Raw genomic sequence first — 20,887 nt, forward strand, 5'->3', positions numbered from 1 at the left:
CTGGATTGCCTCGCCAATCACCTGCAATGACAGACAGAGGCTTACATCCTATAGGTTTCTGTATCATGAGGGACGATATGAAGGATACAGGGGGACGCCTTGAATGTGCATGTCCCGTTTTGTTGGCATGGATTTGTTTGGTTGCACGTATGAGTGAAAAGAAAATAACAACTAGAAGGACACCCAGAGAGCGGCTGATTGGCCACTTTATTTTCTTATTACATATATATTCTGATCTGATTGGCTATTTTAATCAATCTATAATGGTGCATTTGATCAGATTTTCCTCTCTCCTCCTTTATTTTTGTATTTGTGCTCTAAACTGTGTGATCTTCAAATTGCGTTTAATTGTTTCCTGTCCCTCAATTTTGGTTTTCGCTAATGCTAATGGTTCATAGATATATTAGCACTCTACACAAGTCAGATTTGTTTCATAAAGATCTCTGCATTTGTAATTGAGAAATTCACAAAAATGTGAAATGACTTTATTGAATCCACTCCAAAAGTTAAAAGGCTCTTCTTTGGCCCATACCCCGTCCTTCTACCATGTTTTAATAAAATTGGTAAAAGTAGTTTTTCGGACAATCCTGCACAAAGTCAGACGAACGACAAAGAAAACGTATGGGCAGGGGTGATAAAGCACCTTGTGCAGTGAGGCAGTCATGCCGTTCTCTAGCTCCAGAAGCCACTTCTCCACCTGGCCCCTGGCTCTGGAGGTCGAGATGATGTCCAGCAGCTGCACCACCTCCCCCTCGCTGCTCTTCATGTGAGTGATGTCCAGCCCGTCAGTGAACACCACACTGGCGATGCCTTCAAAGCACTTCTTCAGATGGGGCTGCACGCTGGAGGAGATAGAGAGGGAAGAAGAAGGGAATCACTGTGTTGCTGTCTAACGTCTATAGTAAGTATGAGCTTATATTAAAAGTGGTAAGAGACATAAGAGAGAGAAGAGCCGTTCAACTTCTCTAAATAATAAGGAAAGGAGCTTCAATGCTTCCAAGCATATTGGAAACACCTGAAAGGAGGAAATGCTGTCCCACTTTGCCGTAGCAACCTTTTAAAGCAACGCAACCTCACTGTTGCAATCTAGTCAAAGACAATGATTCATATGATAGAAATATCATTATGACAAAGTTATGCCTGTTTACCTCGTGGGATCTTTAGTCTCAGAGAGAATTTCCAGCAGCTCGTCGTTTGACAGGAAGAAGAACCGTGGAAAATAGAGCCGCTTCTTCTCCAGATAGGAGTTGAGACCTTTGAGGATCATCTCCAGAAGCTCGTTGGACGCTTTTAGCTTCTCCAGCATCTTGTCGATGGCTGTCACCACCAACACATGCTTGTCCTATCACAGACGGGAGAGAAATGTCCCCTTGGTCAAAATCCTTTTCTTATAGTTGTGTACATTACTTCAACAATAGTTCCTGGGATCACAATCAAACATCGGTCCTTTTGTTTTCATTGCCAACTCTTAGTGACACATAGTTAGGATGCACATATATTTAAAACATGCTAATTGATTTGTTGGACCCCTTTTGTCAATATCATGTCCATGCAGACTCATTTCATGTCCCTGGTTTCCGGTCTCTAAGCTGGTAAATTGGCTCTAGCAGCTGATAACTACCCACTGTGCGAGTTTTCTAACAACTGCTAATGAAACATGTATTTCCTTGGTCTCTTCGGACTGTCAATGATTAGACTGTAAAGCACCATAGTTCACTATCTCGACATAAAAGCATTATCCTCATTATTTATGTGCAGTGACTCTTAGAACAACTGTATGTGAAATGACACAATGCGTTGCTTTGCGGTTTCTAACTGAGGTGTCTGGTTCCATTAAATACAAAATGTTATTCCACAAAAATGAACGAAAGTTAAGATATATTGTATATTCATTTGTTGTGCTCATATTTTTTCCGGCCGTAAAGTGTCACTGCTGCTTTGAAGGTTGCCTTAAAACACTGAAATATCTTCCTTTAGCAACATCCCCCCCCCCCGTGTTCCCCAGTGAGGCCAACTTGTCACCCGGGAAAAAAATGTGTGATGGGACAGTAATAGAGATTTCACCTGAGGCCTGTCTCGCAACTATGAAATATTTCAGCTCCGATATCATCTCATCTGTACACTAATTCAATATCCTCTGCCCCAGGAAGTACCTAAATAAAAATTCTATCTAATCTTAGAGGTTTGACAGCGAGCGCCTGAGCCTGCTCATATGAAAACGCCGGCGATTCCGAGACGTAGCACACAGCCTGATATCAGCCTCCGAAGCTACAGTGCAGCAACATAACAACATTGCTTTTTTTCATTTCTCTATTTTATTGCCGACAACTCCTAATAGGAATAAAAGGCCGAAGTGTCCACGGAGGAAAACTATCTTCGTTCTGTTGCTCTGCAGTTTTTTTAATCACCATTAACTCACCATACTAATAAACTTGGAAGTTACAATATAGACAATTTAGCAACACTGCAAGAAACAACAACCATTTTCTCAATAAAGGGGAAACAGCTGATTCATTTAAGTAGGTCACTGAGAAAAAGACTGATCTACTCTCATGATGCACATATATGATCTTTAATGTCCCTCAAAAACTGGACGTCTGGTGAGTTTTCACATCTCCTAGCAACATTCAGTCAAAACCATCTGCATATCAATACACATATCTATGGCTGTGAATGAAAATATTGAAGAAAAAAACCAATTAACGTTATATAATAAGCTACAGAAGTAGAGGCTTAACAGTATTGCATTGCTTTGCCTTCGTACGGCTTTTGCTTTGTAAAGGTGTCCGTCCATTAAAATGAGGCGTAACTGCTGAAAGACGCTTAATCTCCTCAAGTTCTGTTCCCAAAAAAATGTTGTGAAATTGCAAAGGCCATCTGAAATGAGATAATAATTATGTTTTGATCTCTCGTGATTACTATTGATTCCTTGCAGTGGAGACAGTGGCTCTTGCCTCGTTTCCCCGAAAAGTAACTTTCTTCTCCTCCTCTGGTTTCACCACATTATATAAGTAATAAACAAATAGCAAGAATTAAAGCCATGGGAGATGGTTTTTCGTGAGGTGGTAGTCGGTAAAAGAGAATTAAGATCAGTTCAGACAGTAACTAAAATGAAAATGAACACGGCCATTAGCCGAGCTAAAGGATTAGCGGCACAGCCCTGATTTGATTGTCTTTCAATGGGCTGTGCAATTACACTGGATGAGGCTGTGTCTCGCTGATGAACTGTGAGTCTCTCCTTTCATGGATTTCTATCAGATGTGGTGATTTTTGCACATTCGCTGAGAGGACATTGTAATAGGGAGGTTATTTTCTGCCAGTGGGGAGCTATTCATGAGCACACTGAAGGGATAACAATGTTCTAATGCATGCATTGTGTGTGATAACGTGTGTTTTGTGTGCAGACGCAAATGGCTTCGGCGAGGCACACAAACTGTTCTGCTGATACAGAAGGACTGAAACCTGCGTGGTGGGGGGGGGGGGATATTACCTAAAGAAAATATTTTCTTTGTTCTCAACTGACCCACACCACACACCTACAGCATGCAATGTCTTGTGTGTTCCGGCCGCTGCAGAGTAGTGTATCCTCACAATTCTTTCACTGACTATTATTGTGTTGCTGCTGCCTTAAACCGGGAGTCTTTTAGTAAACAATGTGTCAGTCATCTTCTCCATGAGATCTACAGGGTCAATTGTTTCTTCCCTCCTAAGCTCATTAGAGGGGGCAGAGGTGCAGTGCGCCGCATTGTTAAAAGGAAGCAGGTTCATTAAAATACCTCTTTTGAATTGATTTGGCCCGGGTTTTATCTGCAAACACGTGTGCAACAGTAAATAAATGACACATTAAAGCCGACAGCGAATGAAATGAAGATGAGCTGTGATACGCGGGGGAAGATCAGTGGATCTTGAGCAGCTCCCAGTGGTGGAGCTGGCAACAACAGCTCGGGCAAAGACATTGCACTCTGGTGATTTTTGGGGAAGGAGACCCTGTAGCCTGCCTGGTGTTATGGAGTTTGAGATGATTCCAATTTCATGCACTGCTGACCAATGCTACGGACGAGGTGAGGGAAAGTATTATTTGTCCGATTTTGATGCAGTATACACCTACGCAGCGGTGTGTTTTTTCCTATTACTGGCCTACATGGTGTGGTGAATTAGAATGATTAGCTTTGGAAGCTGCAAGAAATTGGCTTCGGAGGAATCAAAAGGATTCTTTCCAGTTATTCCTCTCCAACCACTGGTGTGTGCAGGATTTCCCATTATTAGTATTAAAGGGGTGAATGAAAGTTTTAAAAATTATTATCAATTTTGTATCTTAAATCAGGTCATTTTTTTAGACCTGCGCGGATAATCTCCTGAAATTATCTGGAGGGGCTGTATGTGAGAATGCAAAGGTCAGTGATAAATGACTGGAGAATGACCCAATTGTGTGACATTCAGACTTTAGCTAGACAAATAGTGCCATGTAGTTTTGGGACATTCTCAGGATGGTGGGTTATTTCTGCTCTGCTCTCAAATCTATTCACGTTAACTTGCTGTGCAGCTAATTGTGCTAAAGTATACATGTGGAGTCTTTCTACTAGAGTAGGCACTCACCATTGAGTTCAGGATCCTCTTAATGGCTTTCCATGGTTTGGTAAATAAGGGCACAAAAGAATTATTGTTGGGTTATGGTTGGAGACTATTAAGGATTAAAAACCCCTGTGCACTGACATTATCTGGATACTGATCAGTGTTTTGAAACAGTTAACAGTAGCTGGAAGTATAACAGGGCAGTGCTTATTAATTTGTACAAAAAAATAAATAATTGTCTTCGGAGCCGTGAAACTACATAATTACCTCACAAAGGATGAATACACCAAACATCAAATAGCTTATTTACTTTCCGATTAAATTCGAACAGTGGGTTATAATGAAAAATCCTTAATGACAGTTCAAACCCAACAAGGCATCTAAGCAGCAGAGTGGAGGCTGACCTCTTATATACTTAACTATAGATGCACATCGGTCTATTCATTGGCATTTGGGGCTCAAATTTGACCTATGACATTGTGCAAAGAGATAATATGGCTAAAAATGTAAATGCCTTTTTACAAATTCTTCAAATCTCTTGTGTTTTGATGCTTGAAGTGGATTCACAAGTCCTACGTTCACAAAATCAGGGAAATACGTGTATGAAATAAATGAAGAATAACTAACAAAAATGAAACCTTCCGTATAAAAACATTCTGTTCGTGTCGGTTCTTTCCATAACGGCTACAGCGACTTTGGCAGCTGTAAACTTTGCTGTTTCTCAACTTTTGTCTGAGGTCTCCCCAGAGAAAAGAGTTTCCAAGGTGATGGGTACGTCCTTGGAGAAATCCTGAGTGTTGATTGGCCGGTATCACATAAAAGGCAGGTGGACAAGCTAATCCCCTAATTGTGCGAAGGCAGCAACAGATGATGCGTGTGCCACCCGCGCTTTTTTATAAACCTCGTGTGTGAATGTGCACACAAGTCACATAAGACCGGAATGTACTCGAGCACATTTCTTTGTGTAGGCACCCTGTCCCATGGTGACCTCATTTTCTCTGTGCCTCAGTATGGCCCTGCCCCTTCCAGACAAAATCCATAATTTCTATTTGATGGTGCAGTCAGCCTGGGTTTTCTGGAGGACACTGCCTGAAATTGATGTGTCTCATTTCAGGTCTACTGAGGACGCCAATTACCCTTTGGAAACTCCTTTGAGGAGGCTGATGCAACTCTCACTTCCTGTCCTCCTTCTGTGGGTTTTTTTTTGCCTCGCTCTCTATCCTCTTCCCTCCTCTCTGTAGCTACCTCCGTCTAAATCCTCTTAATCTGTAGTCGCTCTCACCCGTTGCTGTCACTCTCACTGTTGTGAGTGTGTGAGTTCGCTTGTTTTGCTCCACCTTGTCGGGTTCATGCTGTCATGCTGGTCTGATTATAGGAGACAACCACATATTTTTATGAGTACACTGCCTCGCTTAGTAATAGAGAAGTCCCGAGCTCTGTGTGTCGTACTTGAATTTAGATCTGTGTTTGCAGTTCAAGCCTCAGCACTTCTGACAGAGAGAAGAAGAGATTTATTTTTCAGTTTTACCAGATTCGCTGCCCCTGAACATTCGAACCAGCTTTTAGCTTACACGATCCGCAGATTTACTTATTTCCGAGGACTGGTTCTTTTACGCAGCATCATCATCACTCCAATTAAATAGAAATGATCAAATGCAACAACAAATGTGTAGAGAAATTGCTCTGTATTGTCAATAAATCGATGAGATAGTTGTACAGGCTCTTGTTCAACCAAGACTTAATTGGATGAAGGTTTGCTTTTCTTTATCTTGGGAAGTAATTCACTGTGCGCTACTCTAACCATCCATTCTGTTACCGTGGAAACAATTTACTCTGAGTTGATGGTTAAACAAATATGAAAAAGATCATGTATGTCATAATATAGTATAGTTATATTTAGATTTAGTTATTTGTGTTTATTCGCAGAGGTTATTTTTCTACTTTCTACAGTAACTATCTGAACGTGTCTTTACAGTGTATAGGTCCCCTTTACAGTTATGATCGTCGTCTTGTCAATAATGAAATACAGTCCACTTATCTTGGAAAGTTATGTCCCAGAAAATAGATCCTTGTCCTGATTCCTCTATCCAATAGTCAACTCATCCACCGAAGAACAAACTCATCTTTTTCCTTGTACCCCTCCACAGCGACAAAAACAAAATGAAATCGATCAACCTACCAGGGAGACCTGTTTCGTGGTGTCCCTCCAGGTTTGGTCAACAGTTGTGAAACGGCGTCCCTCTTCGGGCATCTGAGTCATGATGTCTGGGGAGCTGAAGATGGGCTCAAGGTAAAGCCAAGTGGACTGCACCTTCAACCACTCATCCAGGATCTCTTGGAGCAGCAGCAACTTGTCCTCCCATTCCCTAAGAAAGACGAAGAGAGACACCGTGTAGGTAGAAACACAACTCATGATTCATATTACTTGAAATATATATATCTGCTATTTTCATCATATCAAAAAGGGCTACCGAAAATAATTAGGCTTAGGAATCTTTCAACTCAACAAAATCGTTCTCTCCTTTTTGTGGAAGAAAAAGAACCGAGTAATAGAGATTAGAGCCTAATAGACACGTATTATTCTGTAAAATAATAGTTTTCATTTAGATGCATATCTGTATCTATATATCGAAGATATTTGTATTAATATTTGCTGAAGTCAGAATGAGATAACAAGTGAAAAGTAAAGAATGCATTATATTACAGATTTCTCTGTTTCACATAGAATATTTTACCTGGAATTCTGACGGACAAACAATTCAGGAATTCCAGAGCTATTGTTGATTCACTGTTCTATGATTTTAAAGGCTGCAGCTCAGCCACGATGGGAGAAAGACTGTCACTCACCTCCACTGCAGAGTGGGACAAGATGGGCTGGGAGTGGGACTCTTTAGCAATTTCCGAATCAATGAGATTCATGTGTATCCAATTTAAACCTAAACAGACCTTTTATTACTCCCTCCAGACCTGAAAGAAATTCATTTGTGGCAGCAGACAATTTCAAACCCTTACTAACAGGAATGAGTAACTCAATAATAGCATCTATGAATATAAATATTTGCCACAGTTTGCCTCTTATTGTAAAAAAAAGTATTTTGGCTTCCTAATGAAGGAACAAGTTAACATATAAAGATAGACTATGGTGGTAGGGCTGTGTAATCTCTATACAGCCCAGTACCAAGCAACATAGACCAGTTTCGTCTTATTGCTTTTGCAAAAACTCTAAGCAAATTGATTTTCAAGCACATCTCCTTGTCTCTTACCGTATCTCCACCTCGAAAGGCTTGATGAAGGGTGAGCCCTTCATAGTCTGCGTCTTTACTATGTGATCGTCCAAAAGCATCTGGACTTCATCCACAGACGACAGGATGGAGGTGCCCGTCTCTCTGTAGGCCAGGAGGCTGAACTCCATGTCATCCCACTCCATGGCCATCTTCTCCATGGCCTTCTCCAGGGAGTGCTCCTTGCCCGCCGCCTCGCTGATGCCTTCAAAGCTCCTCACGTGCTGTTCCAGATTCATGGATAGGAAGTGAGCCATACAGGCCTCGTCACTAGCTGGCTGCAGGGAGACACCAGCTTGCTCGGACATGGCATCCCAGTGGCGGCCTCTCAGGCCAGGGTTACACAATACCTAGTTATAAAACAAATAACGGAGACAGATATTTCAGTATGAACTATGATGTATTCAAATAAAAGTAATTTTGACCTCTATACATAAAACAACCTTTCTGTTGGGGTCTTACCTGCACCATAGGAATGTGCTCCTTGAACTCCTCTATCTTTGCTCTCATACTGGTGGCTATGTTCAAGGCTTTGGGAAATTCGGAGAAGCCTTTCTCCAGCTTGTATAGAGTGCGCCAGTAGTTGCTAACATCCTCTTCTACCTACATGGGTGGGGATTTTCAGTCATCGTTAATAATTAGAGCGACAGAATGGCGATGAATATATTTTTTGCACAAAATGTCACACAGAGTAATGGACAGAAGTCAATCATACAGATGAAACAGCAACAGAATTGTAAACACAACAAAGTAAAACCAGAGTCTGCACATCCTCTGCTGGGATGCATAAGGTTGTTGCTAAGTGGTTACTATGGTGTTCCAGTGGGCAGCGCCAGGTGGTTGCTATGGCATATTTGTTGTGAGGAGGTACCAGGTGGTTGCTAAGTTTTTGCGATTGTACCATTGGTTGCTACGGGGTTTTGCGGAAGATATTCTAAGCAGCAATGATAAAGAATGATCATTGTGGTCATGTAGCTTCATATTCACAGAGCTGAATGCTGCTAACCTTGATTCCATGTCACCTAAACTACCCAGTTTGTTTCTGACTCGATGTAAAGGCCACTGCTCGTACCTTGTCTGGGTTCACACCAGAGAGCGGCCCATGGAGCCACTGCTCGTGCTGCTGGAGGAAATCAGTGGCTGTCTCATAGAGGCGCAGGAAAGGTGTGAGCTTGTCCTGGATGTTCTTCCGCTGTGGGCACTGGGAAACAGACCAGCAATAGGCCTCCTCCTCTGCATTGAAATCGTTTATCTTTGCACGGAGGAAGAAGTGATGCAAGATGGAGTGAGGATGGAGGGAAGAAAGAAAGAAACAAGACAGACAGACAGAAAAGTTATGATATGATGTCTGGATACATAAATGAAACCTGAAAAGCACCTGTGACTGAATTGTTATTGTAGCCGATGCTGCCCTCTAGAGGTTAACTATTTGATAGCACATACTGTAATTTAATGCAATAATACACTGTATAGTGAATGCAGAATAATGTTAATTATTCTCATCTTAAAAACACACTATACATAGGATCTTACACTTTATGCAATGATATGTTGTAAGTCATGTTGTGGGCGTCACTATAACTATACTTTTGCACGAGTGAACTTCATTAATTGGACTATGGTCACTCTAAGTCATTGCTAATCATTAATTAGGACTAATTTCTATCTAGTCATATGATTTTGAAAACTTCTGATGTACCTTTTTTGTGGCTGACTCCAGTTTAGCATCAAGGTCCTGGGCTTTCTTCAAGTACTTGCTGAGATCCGTCAGCTCACCGAAGTTGGCGAACTCCTCCGCCTGCACGCTATAGCTCTCCAGTTCTTCCATAAAGTGCTCAAGGCATAACTGGAATGAGTGCACATACAGACACAACACACACACACACACACAGACACACACAAACCTGTTTTCTAGAAATACACTTTTTTCACTTTAAGATATTCACTTTTTAATTGCATACATCTACAGTTTGGATGCAAAAATGCCCCAGATCCTGTACAACAATCCTCAGTAACTGGGTAAACCATGATAGATTGATAGATACAGTAGAAAGTAGAAACACTTACCTTGAGGCCACTCTGGAATTGCTCTGTCTTCTCAGTAATGATCTTTTGGTGCTCTTTAAAGATAGATGGCATGCGCTTCAGCCACTGGATGGTCTGTGTGTTGCGCTTCATGTGCGGTGGAGAGAATGTGACAAAGTCCACCAGGAAACAAAACTGCGTGGTGGAGTCTGCCAATCTTTGTTCCAACAAGGGTATCTCCGTGGTCTGCACCTTATCCACGTAGGCCTGGATGGGAGCAAAGGGAACCAACGCAGACTGGAGTAGTATTTCATTCATGCGGCAAAAAAACGATTTACAAGGAAGTGTGAAGTTAAATTTCTGTAGAATAGGATTTATGTCAACTCAGCAGTGTTTAACAAAAAAGCACCCTGCAACAGAGGAAAAGACAAAAAAAAAAAAAAAATGCTATCTATAATTGCTGGCTCAGTTTAATGTGTGATACCATTCCTAACGGCTCTGGTTGTGTGAAAGACACTTGTGAGATAGTACAGTTCATGTAGGTGGTGTGTGACAAGAATTTGGGGTAGTTACCTTAAGCTCCATCAGTTTCTGTGTGTCAGAGGGGGTGCTCAGCGCCTTCTCTGCAATCTTCTCAAAGTCAAGACAAAGCCTGAGAGAGAGAGAGAGAAGCATTAATTCAGTGACATATACGAAGGCTTTCAAAGACTTAAAATCTTATTATGGCACAGTTTGGAACTATGAAGCACCGATTGGATAGAGCAGCTAACTCAGCTAACAGCTGACTGACAGCGCCTGACACGCCGTCCTACTGAATGTTCCCTGTGGCACATATGTCCTCATGCAAGAGCATTTTCATATTCTTATTCTAAAATTCTCTAAATATTATCTGTTAAAGACGTGTCACTGGAGCAGCACACTGTACTGGGACAGAAACAAAGAGTTGATGGTTTAAGCCAAGTTCACACTACACAACTAGTGAGCGAGAAATATATTTTCAGTGGAGGCGACGTGACGCGATCCTCTCAAATTGCGTATTTTTAGTTCACACACAGCAATTGGCAAATGCAGATGGATCTGGGGCTTGTGTCAGCAAGTTCCAAAATTTGAAGGCAACTGGAAAATCTGGCTAAAATCATGTAGTGTGATCTCGGCATTAAGCTACATGAAGTGGACAACCTACAGTCGGTGATATTACAATTTTAAGTGCAACAGGGGATTATGGCTTATAGAGTGTGAGAATTTCCAAGTACTGAAATAATATACAATGCTGCTGAAAAATATGCGAACTAACACATTTAAAGCTTAAAAAATACTTAGGTAAAATGGTAAGCCATGATGTTGAAGATATTCATTCATCCATCATCTATAGTGCTTATGTATAAGAGTTGCAGAAGCAGCCGGAGCCAAACCCAGCTGACAATAGGCGAGAGACAGGCTACACTCTGGACAGCTCAGCATATCCCATAATACAGAGACAAACAACCATTCACACTCACATCCAGACCTACAGTCAATTTAGAGTCTCTAATAAACAGGCAAACTGCACACACAGAAAGAGCCCTTAGCGACAGTGCTAACCACCGCACCACTGTGTGGCTTGTTAAAGATATGATGAACAATATATTACCTTTTACTTTTAAACTCTAAATTCATCCAGGTTAGTCAAAAGTAAAATGAGAAAGTTCAGCCGCCTTTAGAAATGTATCCATGGTTGTGGAGAAAGAAATCTCCTGCTGAGCTGAATTAAGACGTGAAAACAAAGAACCGACTGACCTGTTGTTGATTTCCTGGTGATCCTGGAGCATGCGGGTAATAAGCTTCTGCTGTAGCTCCTGAGCAAGCTTGACAAGAGAGTGGATGAGCTTATGGGACTGGACCTCGAACATGCCGAGACGTGCCACCTAAACCCCAAAGTCAGAGACACAGTTAACATTGTTTTGAAAAATGTCCAGTGACATATTGCGATTATAATACATCAAAATCTGAAACAAGTTCAGGGTTATCATCAAGATTTAATTAATTATTTTAAAATTGTTTCTCTTTTCAAGGGAAGAATACTTATGACTGGACTTGGAGTGTGATGAAACATTATCAACTCTGAGTTACACGATTGTTTTATCTTCCGTTTCCAGTATCCTTTCTTCATGGGTTAACACATTTGTTCCGTCAAAATTTCAATAAGTTAACTTCAGCTAATGGTGTTAAATATGACTAATAACTTTTTGGAATTTTCACTGTCACAAGTTCCCGCCGTGCTGATCAAGTACCTTGCAAAACGTGAACTGGATCTGCTCAGCCAGCTGCTGGTAGCGTAGCACCTCCGTCATGATTTCCTGGAAGGAGTGCGGCTCACGAAGGAAGTGCTCCACGTCCTCGTCTGCCTGCTTGGACACCAGTGTGGCATATTTATCATACTCGTGGACATAGTCCTCGGGCCCGACACACTCGGCCCAGAACACCCGGCGCACCTCCTCCTGCTGGGCCTCCAGGATCTCTGGCAGGATGATGGGCTTCAGGACGCTGCCAAACTGGGAGACTGGCTGGGAAGGACATGAAAGCAGGGTTAACATCCAGGCAGTGTTTAGTGGCAAAAGTAGAAATTGATGCAATGATATGATTAGCTATTATGGTTTTAAAATTTAGAGCATATATAATCTCTACAAAACAGATTATGTATGTGAACATGCAGAATGTATAAGACACCTACAAAAAGTATTGCTGTTTGTGTTTTGAGTGGAGAAATCGTTTGACTCGTGTGATAAAAGAAACAAGTCGAAATGTAAACAGTGAACGACGTGACACGACTCGATGAGACTTTTTCACAGATGCCACACAGAAGAGATATATCTTCTCACCCACTCAGGGAACAGTTTGGTTTCCACACGAGGCACTATGCTGATAGACCTGAGCATGTACTCATACGGGTTGATGAGAGCCTCCTCAAACTGTTTGAAGTCAGGCTCAAACTTGATCTTCCCGTCCTCCAGGATCAGATGCAGCACGAAGCCCGGGTGTTCATGGGCGCGCTCAGACAGCTGCGATGGAGGAGAGAGAACAAAACACAGAACAGGGAAAAGGAAAGAAATCAACTTCAAAAAGTGTCCAAATATTCATCGAAGTCAAAATCTAGAATATCCCAGCCTGACATTTTTATGCTTTCTCCTACCTGGTCTGGGGAAATCAGGTTTGTATAACTCCTCATTGAGTCTAATGCAAGGCTCTGCAGCTGGGAGGTCATCAGCGTGGCTGCACAGTTAAAGAAAGACAACAGCTTGGCCCTTTTGTTCGAGGGGGGCACCAGCTTGAGTCTGGAGCCCTGCTGGTAAATGTTTTGCACCTCAGGAATCCACCTTGTATAGAAAACATTAAAAAGTCACTTTTATTATATTAAAGCAATGAGTTAGTACTCACTACCCAGTCATATGATACACTCAAAACAAAGTTGAAAAAACCTTCTTAACGCTGCTGGGATATAACAACCTCAGGTCTCACTTTCTGGTGCACTGATAAGCAGGGAACTGATAAGCACTCAATTATAGGATTTACAAAAATAACATCTGGGGGCTGTGGAAGAGAGCATGATGTGAGTTTACCATGGCTGCCAGTGGTGTTAATACTAAATATCTATAATTTACTGATGGCAACTTAAAGATGTCTTTGCTCACAATACATTATAACAGTAACAGAAACATCATGTTTTTTAAATTGCGTTTGCTCTAATAGATGAAATTGTTTCTTTGCATTGAAAAACTTCTCCTGTGCTCTGGTCACAGAACTTTAATTATATTTCTACATCAATTTTCTAAAGACAAGCAATTTTTATTCTAATTGTTTGGACTGGGAATGGATATCTCTGTGTTAAATGAGAATGTGGACTCACTTTCTGAGGAGGATTCCTCTGACATTATCAACCTGTCTGGTGACGATTTGGTGGAACGCAGACAGCTCCATGGACTCGTCTCTCCTGTGGAACTCCTCCACGTCTATCAGACGGACATTTCTGCAAGTAGTTCATCCAAGAGGGCAAGATGACTTTAAGATGATGGCAGTGCTTCAGTCATTCCAGGCTACTATGTTATCTAAAGTCCCACAATGATACTGCAGTATCACAAACTTGAAATGTGAATGGTGAACTTAACACTATTTTCTCTCAATTAACATGTTGATCTGTAAATGTCCCATGCCATTAAAACATACAGCATTTATTTGCAAATACTGCTTGAGCGCTTAACATCCACTATTCAGTTTTGTTTCAGTTCAGTGGGACTACGCAGTTAATCCCCACCTGAAGCTGCAGAGGGCGCTGTTGCTCAGTACAAGTTACATAGTTTTGCTTGGAAAATAAACACTTTAAATTGCTTTTCCTCTATATTAATACACTGCATTTCTAGCAGTGTATGTATCAGAGTTACTTACTTGTAAGACGTATGCCAAAGGTCCTGCACTTGCAGCATGAGGGGGTTGATAGTGTGCAGCTGATCTCTCATCTTCTTTCGTGCATCGACAAAAGCTTTGTTCCATGGTTTTGGAAACACCTCCAATCTGTTGAAGATAACATTGGGACATTAGAACAAGGCTTTTTTTTTTTACTTCAGTAAAATTCATTCTGCAGGCTTCCACTCACTACTTATCAATTCTAGGGTTTAAGGACAACAAGGGGTGCCTGTACTCACTCAGGTCTTTGAGGGGGCAGATCTTTTACTTTGTCCTCGCAACTTTCTCTCGTATCTCTGAATGTATAATTCACTGCAATCACAAAAAGAAAAATATATTTCAACCATTGATATCTTGCAGCATTCTTATGAATTGCAAATGATCCAGGCACCAACGATTTTGGCGTGAGTTGAGTAGATACCTATTGCTTTCTTGACATTGAATAAGTAGTCCTCCTTGATCTCCTTCACCAGCTCTTTCTGGGATGGGCTCTGGCTCCTCAGGTGACAGGGGATCTTCTCCAGAATGTTCTCCAGCCAAGAGTCGTCCAGAGGAGACACGTGCTTCAGGTCTATCCCATGCTGAATGTAGTAATCATATTTCTGACAGGAAGAAATATTGAAATCCATTTTCAGCAACAGTGCTGACTGAAACACTGTCTTACAAGATTTGTTTTTTTCCCGGTGACAGTGCTGATTACTTGCTGATGAAAAGATATCTATAACCTCGACTTCATTGAGTTTACTCCTGTGATGGATATGATTAAAAGTGTATAATAATCTTAATAATCATAGTGCCCATGTTGCATTGGCCAATGCAATCGTAATTGTCCATTCTGTGTACCTGAGTGTTCCCTCCCTGATTTATGTGCCAGCTGTACCCAGTGCAAATGAATACGCTCAAAAGAAAACAATGTGTTTAGTCCTTATTTATATTCAATTCCTTTTTAAGTGAAGAACAAAGAAACACACTGTATTAAGCAGAGCAACTGGAACTACTGAGACCAACAAAACAAAACAGAAAACCATATCAAGTGTCTTGAAGAGAAACATACACACAAAGAATGAAGAGGACATGTGATCTTATACAGATATTTCATGAAGTGTGTGCCACATTTCACCATGTCATTTTGTTTGGGTTTGGGAGAGCCACATGTTGGAGCGTCACCATCCTCCACCTCCTCCTGCTGCTGACTGGGAAGAGAACGATGGTAAAGCAGGGGTCTTCATACATTTTCGTTACTGAATTACAGAATTTCCTATTCTAAAAAGTAAATGTTTGGTGTTGGCTATGATTTGCAGAATAAAATACTTCTATAACAACTGGAACTGATATTTATAGAGTGTGTGACAGTTGACACTTAATTAGACACGTGTCATGTCCTTCCTGTACTGCCAGACCACATAGAGGAAACAGTGATGCAAATATGGATGAACACATCAATGGAAATGTCATCAGAGGGAGATGAAAAGGAAACAAAAGATTATGCGACTCACCAAACGAAATTAACCACAAATCTGCGAAGGTTCTTGTGCTTCTCGCTGAGTTTTGTGCTGCTGCTGAGGCGGCGTTTGGAGGCGGCAGGATGCACTGGCTTTTTGTTCAGGAGCAGGTTCTGGCCTCTGCCATAACTTTTAACCGGCCCGATGTCTGTCACTTCACTCTGCACATCTACGACACAGATATAACAAATTAAACACAACTTCCATAATACTCACAAGCAGCAGTGTCATGGAATAAATAATCATCATTTCTGAAGTTTAAGTTAAGTGTTTTATAAGAAGTGTTTTATAAGAAATGGTACCAACTCAAAATGTGACTCACTTTTCACAGCTTCTTCACTTCCTTGAGGTTTCGGCGCCAGTCGGGGAAACAATGTAAATGAGGGTTTGTTTTCCATCCACGGCTCCTTTCTGCCGACCTGGAAAAGGGACTTATTCACTTCAGTGGCTCGTGTGCAATCTGTTTGACTGTATATATTAGGCTCACATGGTATATATATATATATTCTGTTTACACTGTAAATATTATTTCTATTCCTTCCATATATTATCTGTTTCCTTGCGTTTATATTGTATTTTTACATTTTATTACTTTTACTGATGTCTATTTGATTTTTGAGTTTCCTCTTTGCTCCTGTAATTCAGCGAATCTCCCTGTTGCGGGACTAATAAAGGATTATCTTATCTTATCTTATCTGATCTTATCTTATCTGATCTTATCTTATCTGATCTGATCATGGATGTGCGCAGCAAAGGGCTTAAGATACATGCAAAACTGCCCGTTTGTATTAGTATTAAGTTGTATTCATTTGTGGAATAATTGTAAAAAGGAACTGAAAACATGTTTGACATTGAATAAATTTACAGGAATGTTTAAGATATAACATCCTGAATGGATATACAATGGAACAGGGTGTGTGGGTTGTCCTTTAGCTGAAGAATTTCTTTTGACTTTCATGTTTACTTGGTTTTTCTTTTTGCTCCAAATGTTTTATTTGTTACTTAAGCTTGAGTTGACTGACTTGTCTTGAGTAGTGTACGTTAGCCAGAGTGGAAAGCTTGCAGGAGTATATTTAAAATACATTTTGAAGAAAACATATTAAGAAGGGTTAGGACTTGATCAGTTCACACTTCATTCCGACTCCTTTTGGACATAAAATGTGCACCTAAATTGTTATAAAACTAGAATATTAAATTTGATTGATTCATTATTATTGTGCCTGCATTCATATGAGTAGCCCCATAGTTCCTTAAGTATGACCAAATACTTGGGAACTATGGGGGGAGTTAAAGTTTAGGTTTTCAACAGAACAGTCAGCGATTTAAAGTTGTAAGGCTGGACGACATTTATTCAATATGACATTCACTGCTCAGTATCTATAAAACGTGCCTAGGCTGGGTTCTATGGAGACTCTGCGTCATTCTTCTTCTTCTTCTTATTGAACTCATGTTGACTTGACTCAGTTGCAGAAATTAGCATTAGCATTATAGCATTGTCTCCTAACAAACGCCGGGCCGTTGCTAAGAGTGATTGTAAGAGGCGACCCGCCACGAGAAGGCGTACGCCCTGTGGGAAGCGCGCACAGCTACCAGACGTCATCACCTCTAAAACAATGACCTGCTTAAAGACTGCATCATCTCAGTTTGTTGGTGTTTGTTAATGAGAATTGATCCGATGCCTGTTGTTCGTGTCATCATTGATTTATTAGACTCAATCAGTCGATGTTTCTGAGTTTGTTGGCGTTTAAATTGTGGAAAAATAATAAATAAAGCCTGTTTTCTACCACACTTTGAGTTAAGTGTCCTTATTTAGTGTTGAATTGATGCATATCCAGCTATTTCAGCATTATTGACCTGACATTTATACGGTCGAGTCAAGTGTCTAAGAAAAAAGCAGCTCGGTTTATAGATCTCTAGGAATAAAGGTACATTTTTTCAACGCATTATGTGACAGATGCGTATTTGATTATTTGCTGAGATTTGCATCCCTTTCTTTTCTCAGACTACACAAGTGTTGGATGTATGAAATAATCCATTATGAGATGCTTCCCTAGACTCACATACAAGTTAACATTTTGAAATGCTATACAACGAGACAACAAGACACACTCACATTCAAACAGAAAAAGACAACGTTCATTTGCTTAAATATATTTGTTTGCCATAAAAACTGTCAACTGAAAAAACAAGTGCAATCAATTAGTGTCAAGGCGAGACAGCGTTATTTATATTTCACACACAGGCGGCTGTACAGGGACATTGAAAACGACACAGAGATAGAATTAAAAGAAAGCTCGTTTAAAATCAGAAATCACATTTTAAAACATTTACCAAGGGATTAAAAAGAGGAGGAAACAAAAAGGTAAAGACATTGAAGAGGTAAAATAAACGGGAGAGCATAAAATCTGAGTAAGTTGGAGTAAAATAATACAAATAAAATACATAGAAATTTGTAAAATAATACAATTAAATAAAATACAATGATATGCATTTGTAAGTGTTTAGTCAAATGCATTTATGAATAATAAAAAAGCTGCAATGGATGGAGACCATCCTAAGACCAGTGACTCCTCCATGTTTAGACCTTGTCCTGGTTACCACTGGCAGACCACTCCCCTGTGATCTCAGGTCTCACAGGGTTGTATTGCACTAACATGTCTGACTAACAGCCCCCTCTAAATAAGACATAACTATCTAAAAGAACATTTAATTTTTACATTTTAACAAGTCAATACATAGTTTGATTGATTGATTGCTGTACACGTTATTAAATGTTAAGACGTATATGCATGTCTTGATTTGATTATTGCTTATTTAAAATATGACCTTATTGATTGAGGTGATCAGAAAAAGCTGTTAACATGGCAGTGTCTTATTAAGACTATTTTCTTTATCGGGTTAATATGGGAATATTGGTGTCACTGTGTATTAAAGCGTGTAACTCTTCCTTAATGTTCGTTGACTCGCTTCAACAAACACACTCATTGTTTTTAACAGCATTTCTGTTAAAACATTTTACATACAAATACTTTAGCAAATCGCACATCGAATAAAGTGTGGTATCGTAAGTGTCATGAAATACAAATTGACAACAAAGGCCTTGGACAGAACAGCTCAAAAAAATAAAGACATCACACCTTGTTTATTATCATCTGGCGTTTCAGCTTTCTGTTTTTATGGCATCAAATAACTCCTCCGTATTATTAAACCAAACTTACTGCCAAATGTATGTGCTGACACCAGTTTGGCCCACGTCCCATCCACTCATATAGAGGAGGCGGGGCTTATGACCTATCCTGCATCCAACCACCAGGACGGCTTCACTTTTGGAAAGCTGTCAAGTCGTCCATCTTTATAAAGTCTATGGTAACCACAGGTGTTTCAAATAAATACGTTTCTGTACCTAAAAAGAACAGAGTCTTCATTAGCTTTTATTAATGTCATTGGTAAGGCCTGTGTTTATCTACTATTTCCTGTCAAGAGATTATATTTCTTTTTCTCTTTTGGTAAAAGCATTTTTGTTGAAAACTATTTGGTTTCTGCTTATCAAAATAAATAAATTAAAATACATCAACACAAAAGCTTGTGCTAATATTATCTAGGACCTGTCTAGAGCCTTATCTGTAAGTATTGCTGAGACCAAGATGACAGCGTTATAAAACTTTTGAATATTTTTGGTATATTAAAAAGGAATCTCTGTAAGTGAAACAAGAAGAACTAAAACCATTTATTTCCCAGTAAAAAGTAGGTTTGGAAGTTTGGAATATTACTAATATACAGTAAGTGCCTGTGACTATACAGATTTTGACATGTAAATACCAAGCATGTCCAGTATCTGAGACGGGCGGGGGTGCTGCATTTGGAGAACCTTCATCTGATCAGTGGTGACAAGGAAGACAGAGGAATATTCTGATTGGTCTGTGAAATTATTGTAGTTCCACCTTCGGCTGGAGTCTCAGCCCAGGCGAGACAGCTGTGCCTGTGGGAGGAGGAGGTGGAAGTACATACAATTCAGTCAATTATACATGAACTTTGTCCATTCGTCCCATCAGAACAAAGCTCACAGTTCATATTGCAGCTCACTGTTTCATCCAAATCGTAGCAAATGAAAGCAAGGACTTTACCATTCTGTGGTGCCTTTGACCAGGTCTATTTGGGAAAGATCTATTAATATCTGTGGAAATAAGCAGAAATTGGAGTCAGGGCACTGGTTCTGCAATTAAGGCATTACACTAAAACAGGGACAACACTGAGACATAATGAAGATGGAGATTTAGAGGCTGTGCATTTGTCTCATCAGTGACACAAACAACAATACCATTTTGCTATATGAAATTCTTCCTATTAGGAATGGCTCAAGCAACAGTAACCATGCGATGTCCTTTCCTCTTTGATGTGTGGAGACATTTTGTTTTTCTGACCGTCCAACTTCCGCGTTTGCATGTGTACAAATGTGCGTCAAATTCAAACCTGCGCAGAGAGAAGGTCAGGGTTCAGTCTTCTACCTACGTGAGGCTCAGTATCTCTACGTAGGGGCTGGCGACCTAGAAACAGTCATTACTTGTCATTGAGAAAATGGGATCAAGCTGTCTTCCTCATTGACATATGTCCTCTGCAGTATCTCCAGGTTTGTGAGTGGGGGAACCAAATGGCGGACATCAGTCTATGCCGCTATCACTGCAGGGAACAAGAGTTCCTAGAGCAGCAGATGGAAGGGTTACATTACTAATGGACCATTAGTCACTTTATAAAATGTGACCCTGGCTGGATTTTGCTGGTGTACCTGCAAGCATTAACCAGGATGATGAGTTTGTTCCTATCGAGGACATGGCGCGATCTAAGTGGATCTCCCCAAATAGACCCTGATATTTCCTAAGTGCCTATTCCAAAATAGATAATTAAATGCATTTAATGCCTTGGAAAAGGTAAGAGAGTCAATAGATCTGAAAAAGTCACATTAGTGTGCAGTAAGTAAACACTAGACTCACTCTCTGGTCTGGCCCCGTCAAGGATGTCATGCGGCAGGAGATGGAGTTCTCCGACAGCAGGCTGGGAGTGTGCAGGCGCATG

General features: G+C 40.5%; 1 protein-coding gene across 1 annotated transcript in view; it reads right to left on the reverse strand.

Moving 5' to 3' along the window:
- Window positions 1–20,886, reverse strand: part of dnah7 (dynein, axonemal, heavy chain 7) — a 69,783-nt gene extending 48,897 nt beyond the window's left edge. Inside the window, exons 1-21 of the mRNA XM_047342624.1 lie at window positions 20,806–20,886; window positions 15,812–15,978; window positions 15,436–15,508; window positions 14,737–14,917; window positions 14,555–14,627; window positions 14,298–14,423; window positions 13,762–13,881; window positions 13,048–13,231; window positions 12,737–12,916; window positions 12,149–12,421; window positions 11,655–11,782; window positions 10,452–10,530; window positions 9,921–10,145; window positions 9,553–9,699; window positions 8,926–9,105; window positions 8,316–8,456; window positions 7,836–8,203; window positions 6,752–6,938; window positions 1,149–1,342; window positions 644–842; window positions 1–21 (exon numbers count right to left, since the gene is read on the reverse strand). The exon at window positions 1–21 is cut by the window's left edge and continues 120 nt beyond it. Of these exons, the coding sequence (XP_047198580.1) occupies window positions 1–21; window positions 644–842; window positions 1,149–1,342; window positions 6,752–6,938; window positions 7,836–8,203; window positions 8,316–8,456; window positions 8,926–9,105; window positions 9,553–9,699; window positions 9,921–10,145; window positions 10,452–10,530; window positions 11,655–11,782; window positions 12,149–12,421; window positions 12,737–12,916; window positions 13,048–13,231; window positions 13,762–13,881; window positions 14,298–14,423; window positions 14,555–14,627; window positions 14,737–14,917; window positions 15,436–15,508; window positions 15,812–15,978; window positions 20,806–20,886 (3,327 nt within the window). The remainder of the gene's footprint in view (window positions 22–643; window positions 843–1,148; window positions 1,343–6,751; window positions 6,939–7,835; window positions 8,204–8,315; window positions 8,457–8,925; window positions 9,106–9,552; window positions 9,700–9,920; window positions 10,146–10,451; window positions 10,531–11,654; window positions 11,783–12,148; window positions 12,422–12,736; window positions 12,917–13,047; window positions 13,232–13,761; window positions 13,882–14,297; window positions 14,424–14,554; window positions 14,628–14,736; window positions 14,918–15,435; window positions 15,509–15,811; window positions 15,979–20,805) is intronic.
- Between the last annotated feature and the right edge of the window lies 1 nt (window position 20,887).

Source organism: Hippoglossus stenolepis, chromosome 13 (assembly GCF_022539355.2).
Source record: "Hippoglossus stenolepis isolate QCI-W04-F060 chromosome 13, HSTE1.2, whole genome shotgun sequence".
Lineage (NCBI taxonomy): Eukaryota > Metazoa > Chordata > Actinopteri > Pleuronectiformes > Pleuronectidae > Hippoglossus > Hippoglossus stenolepis.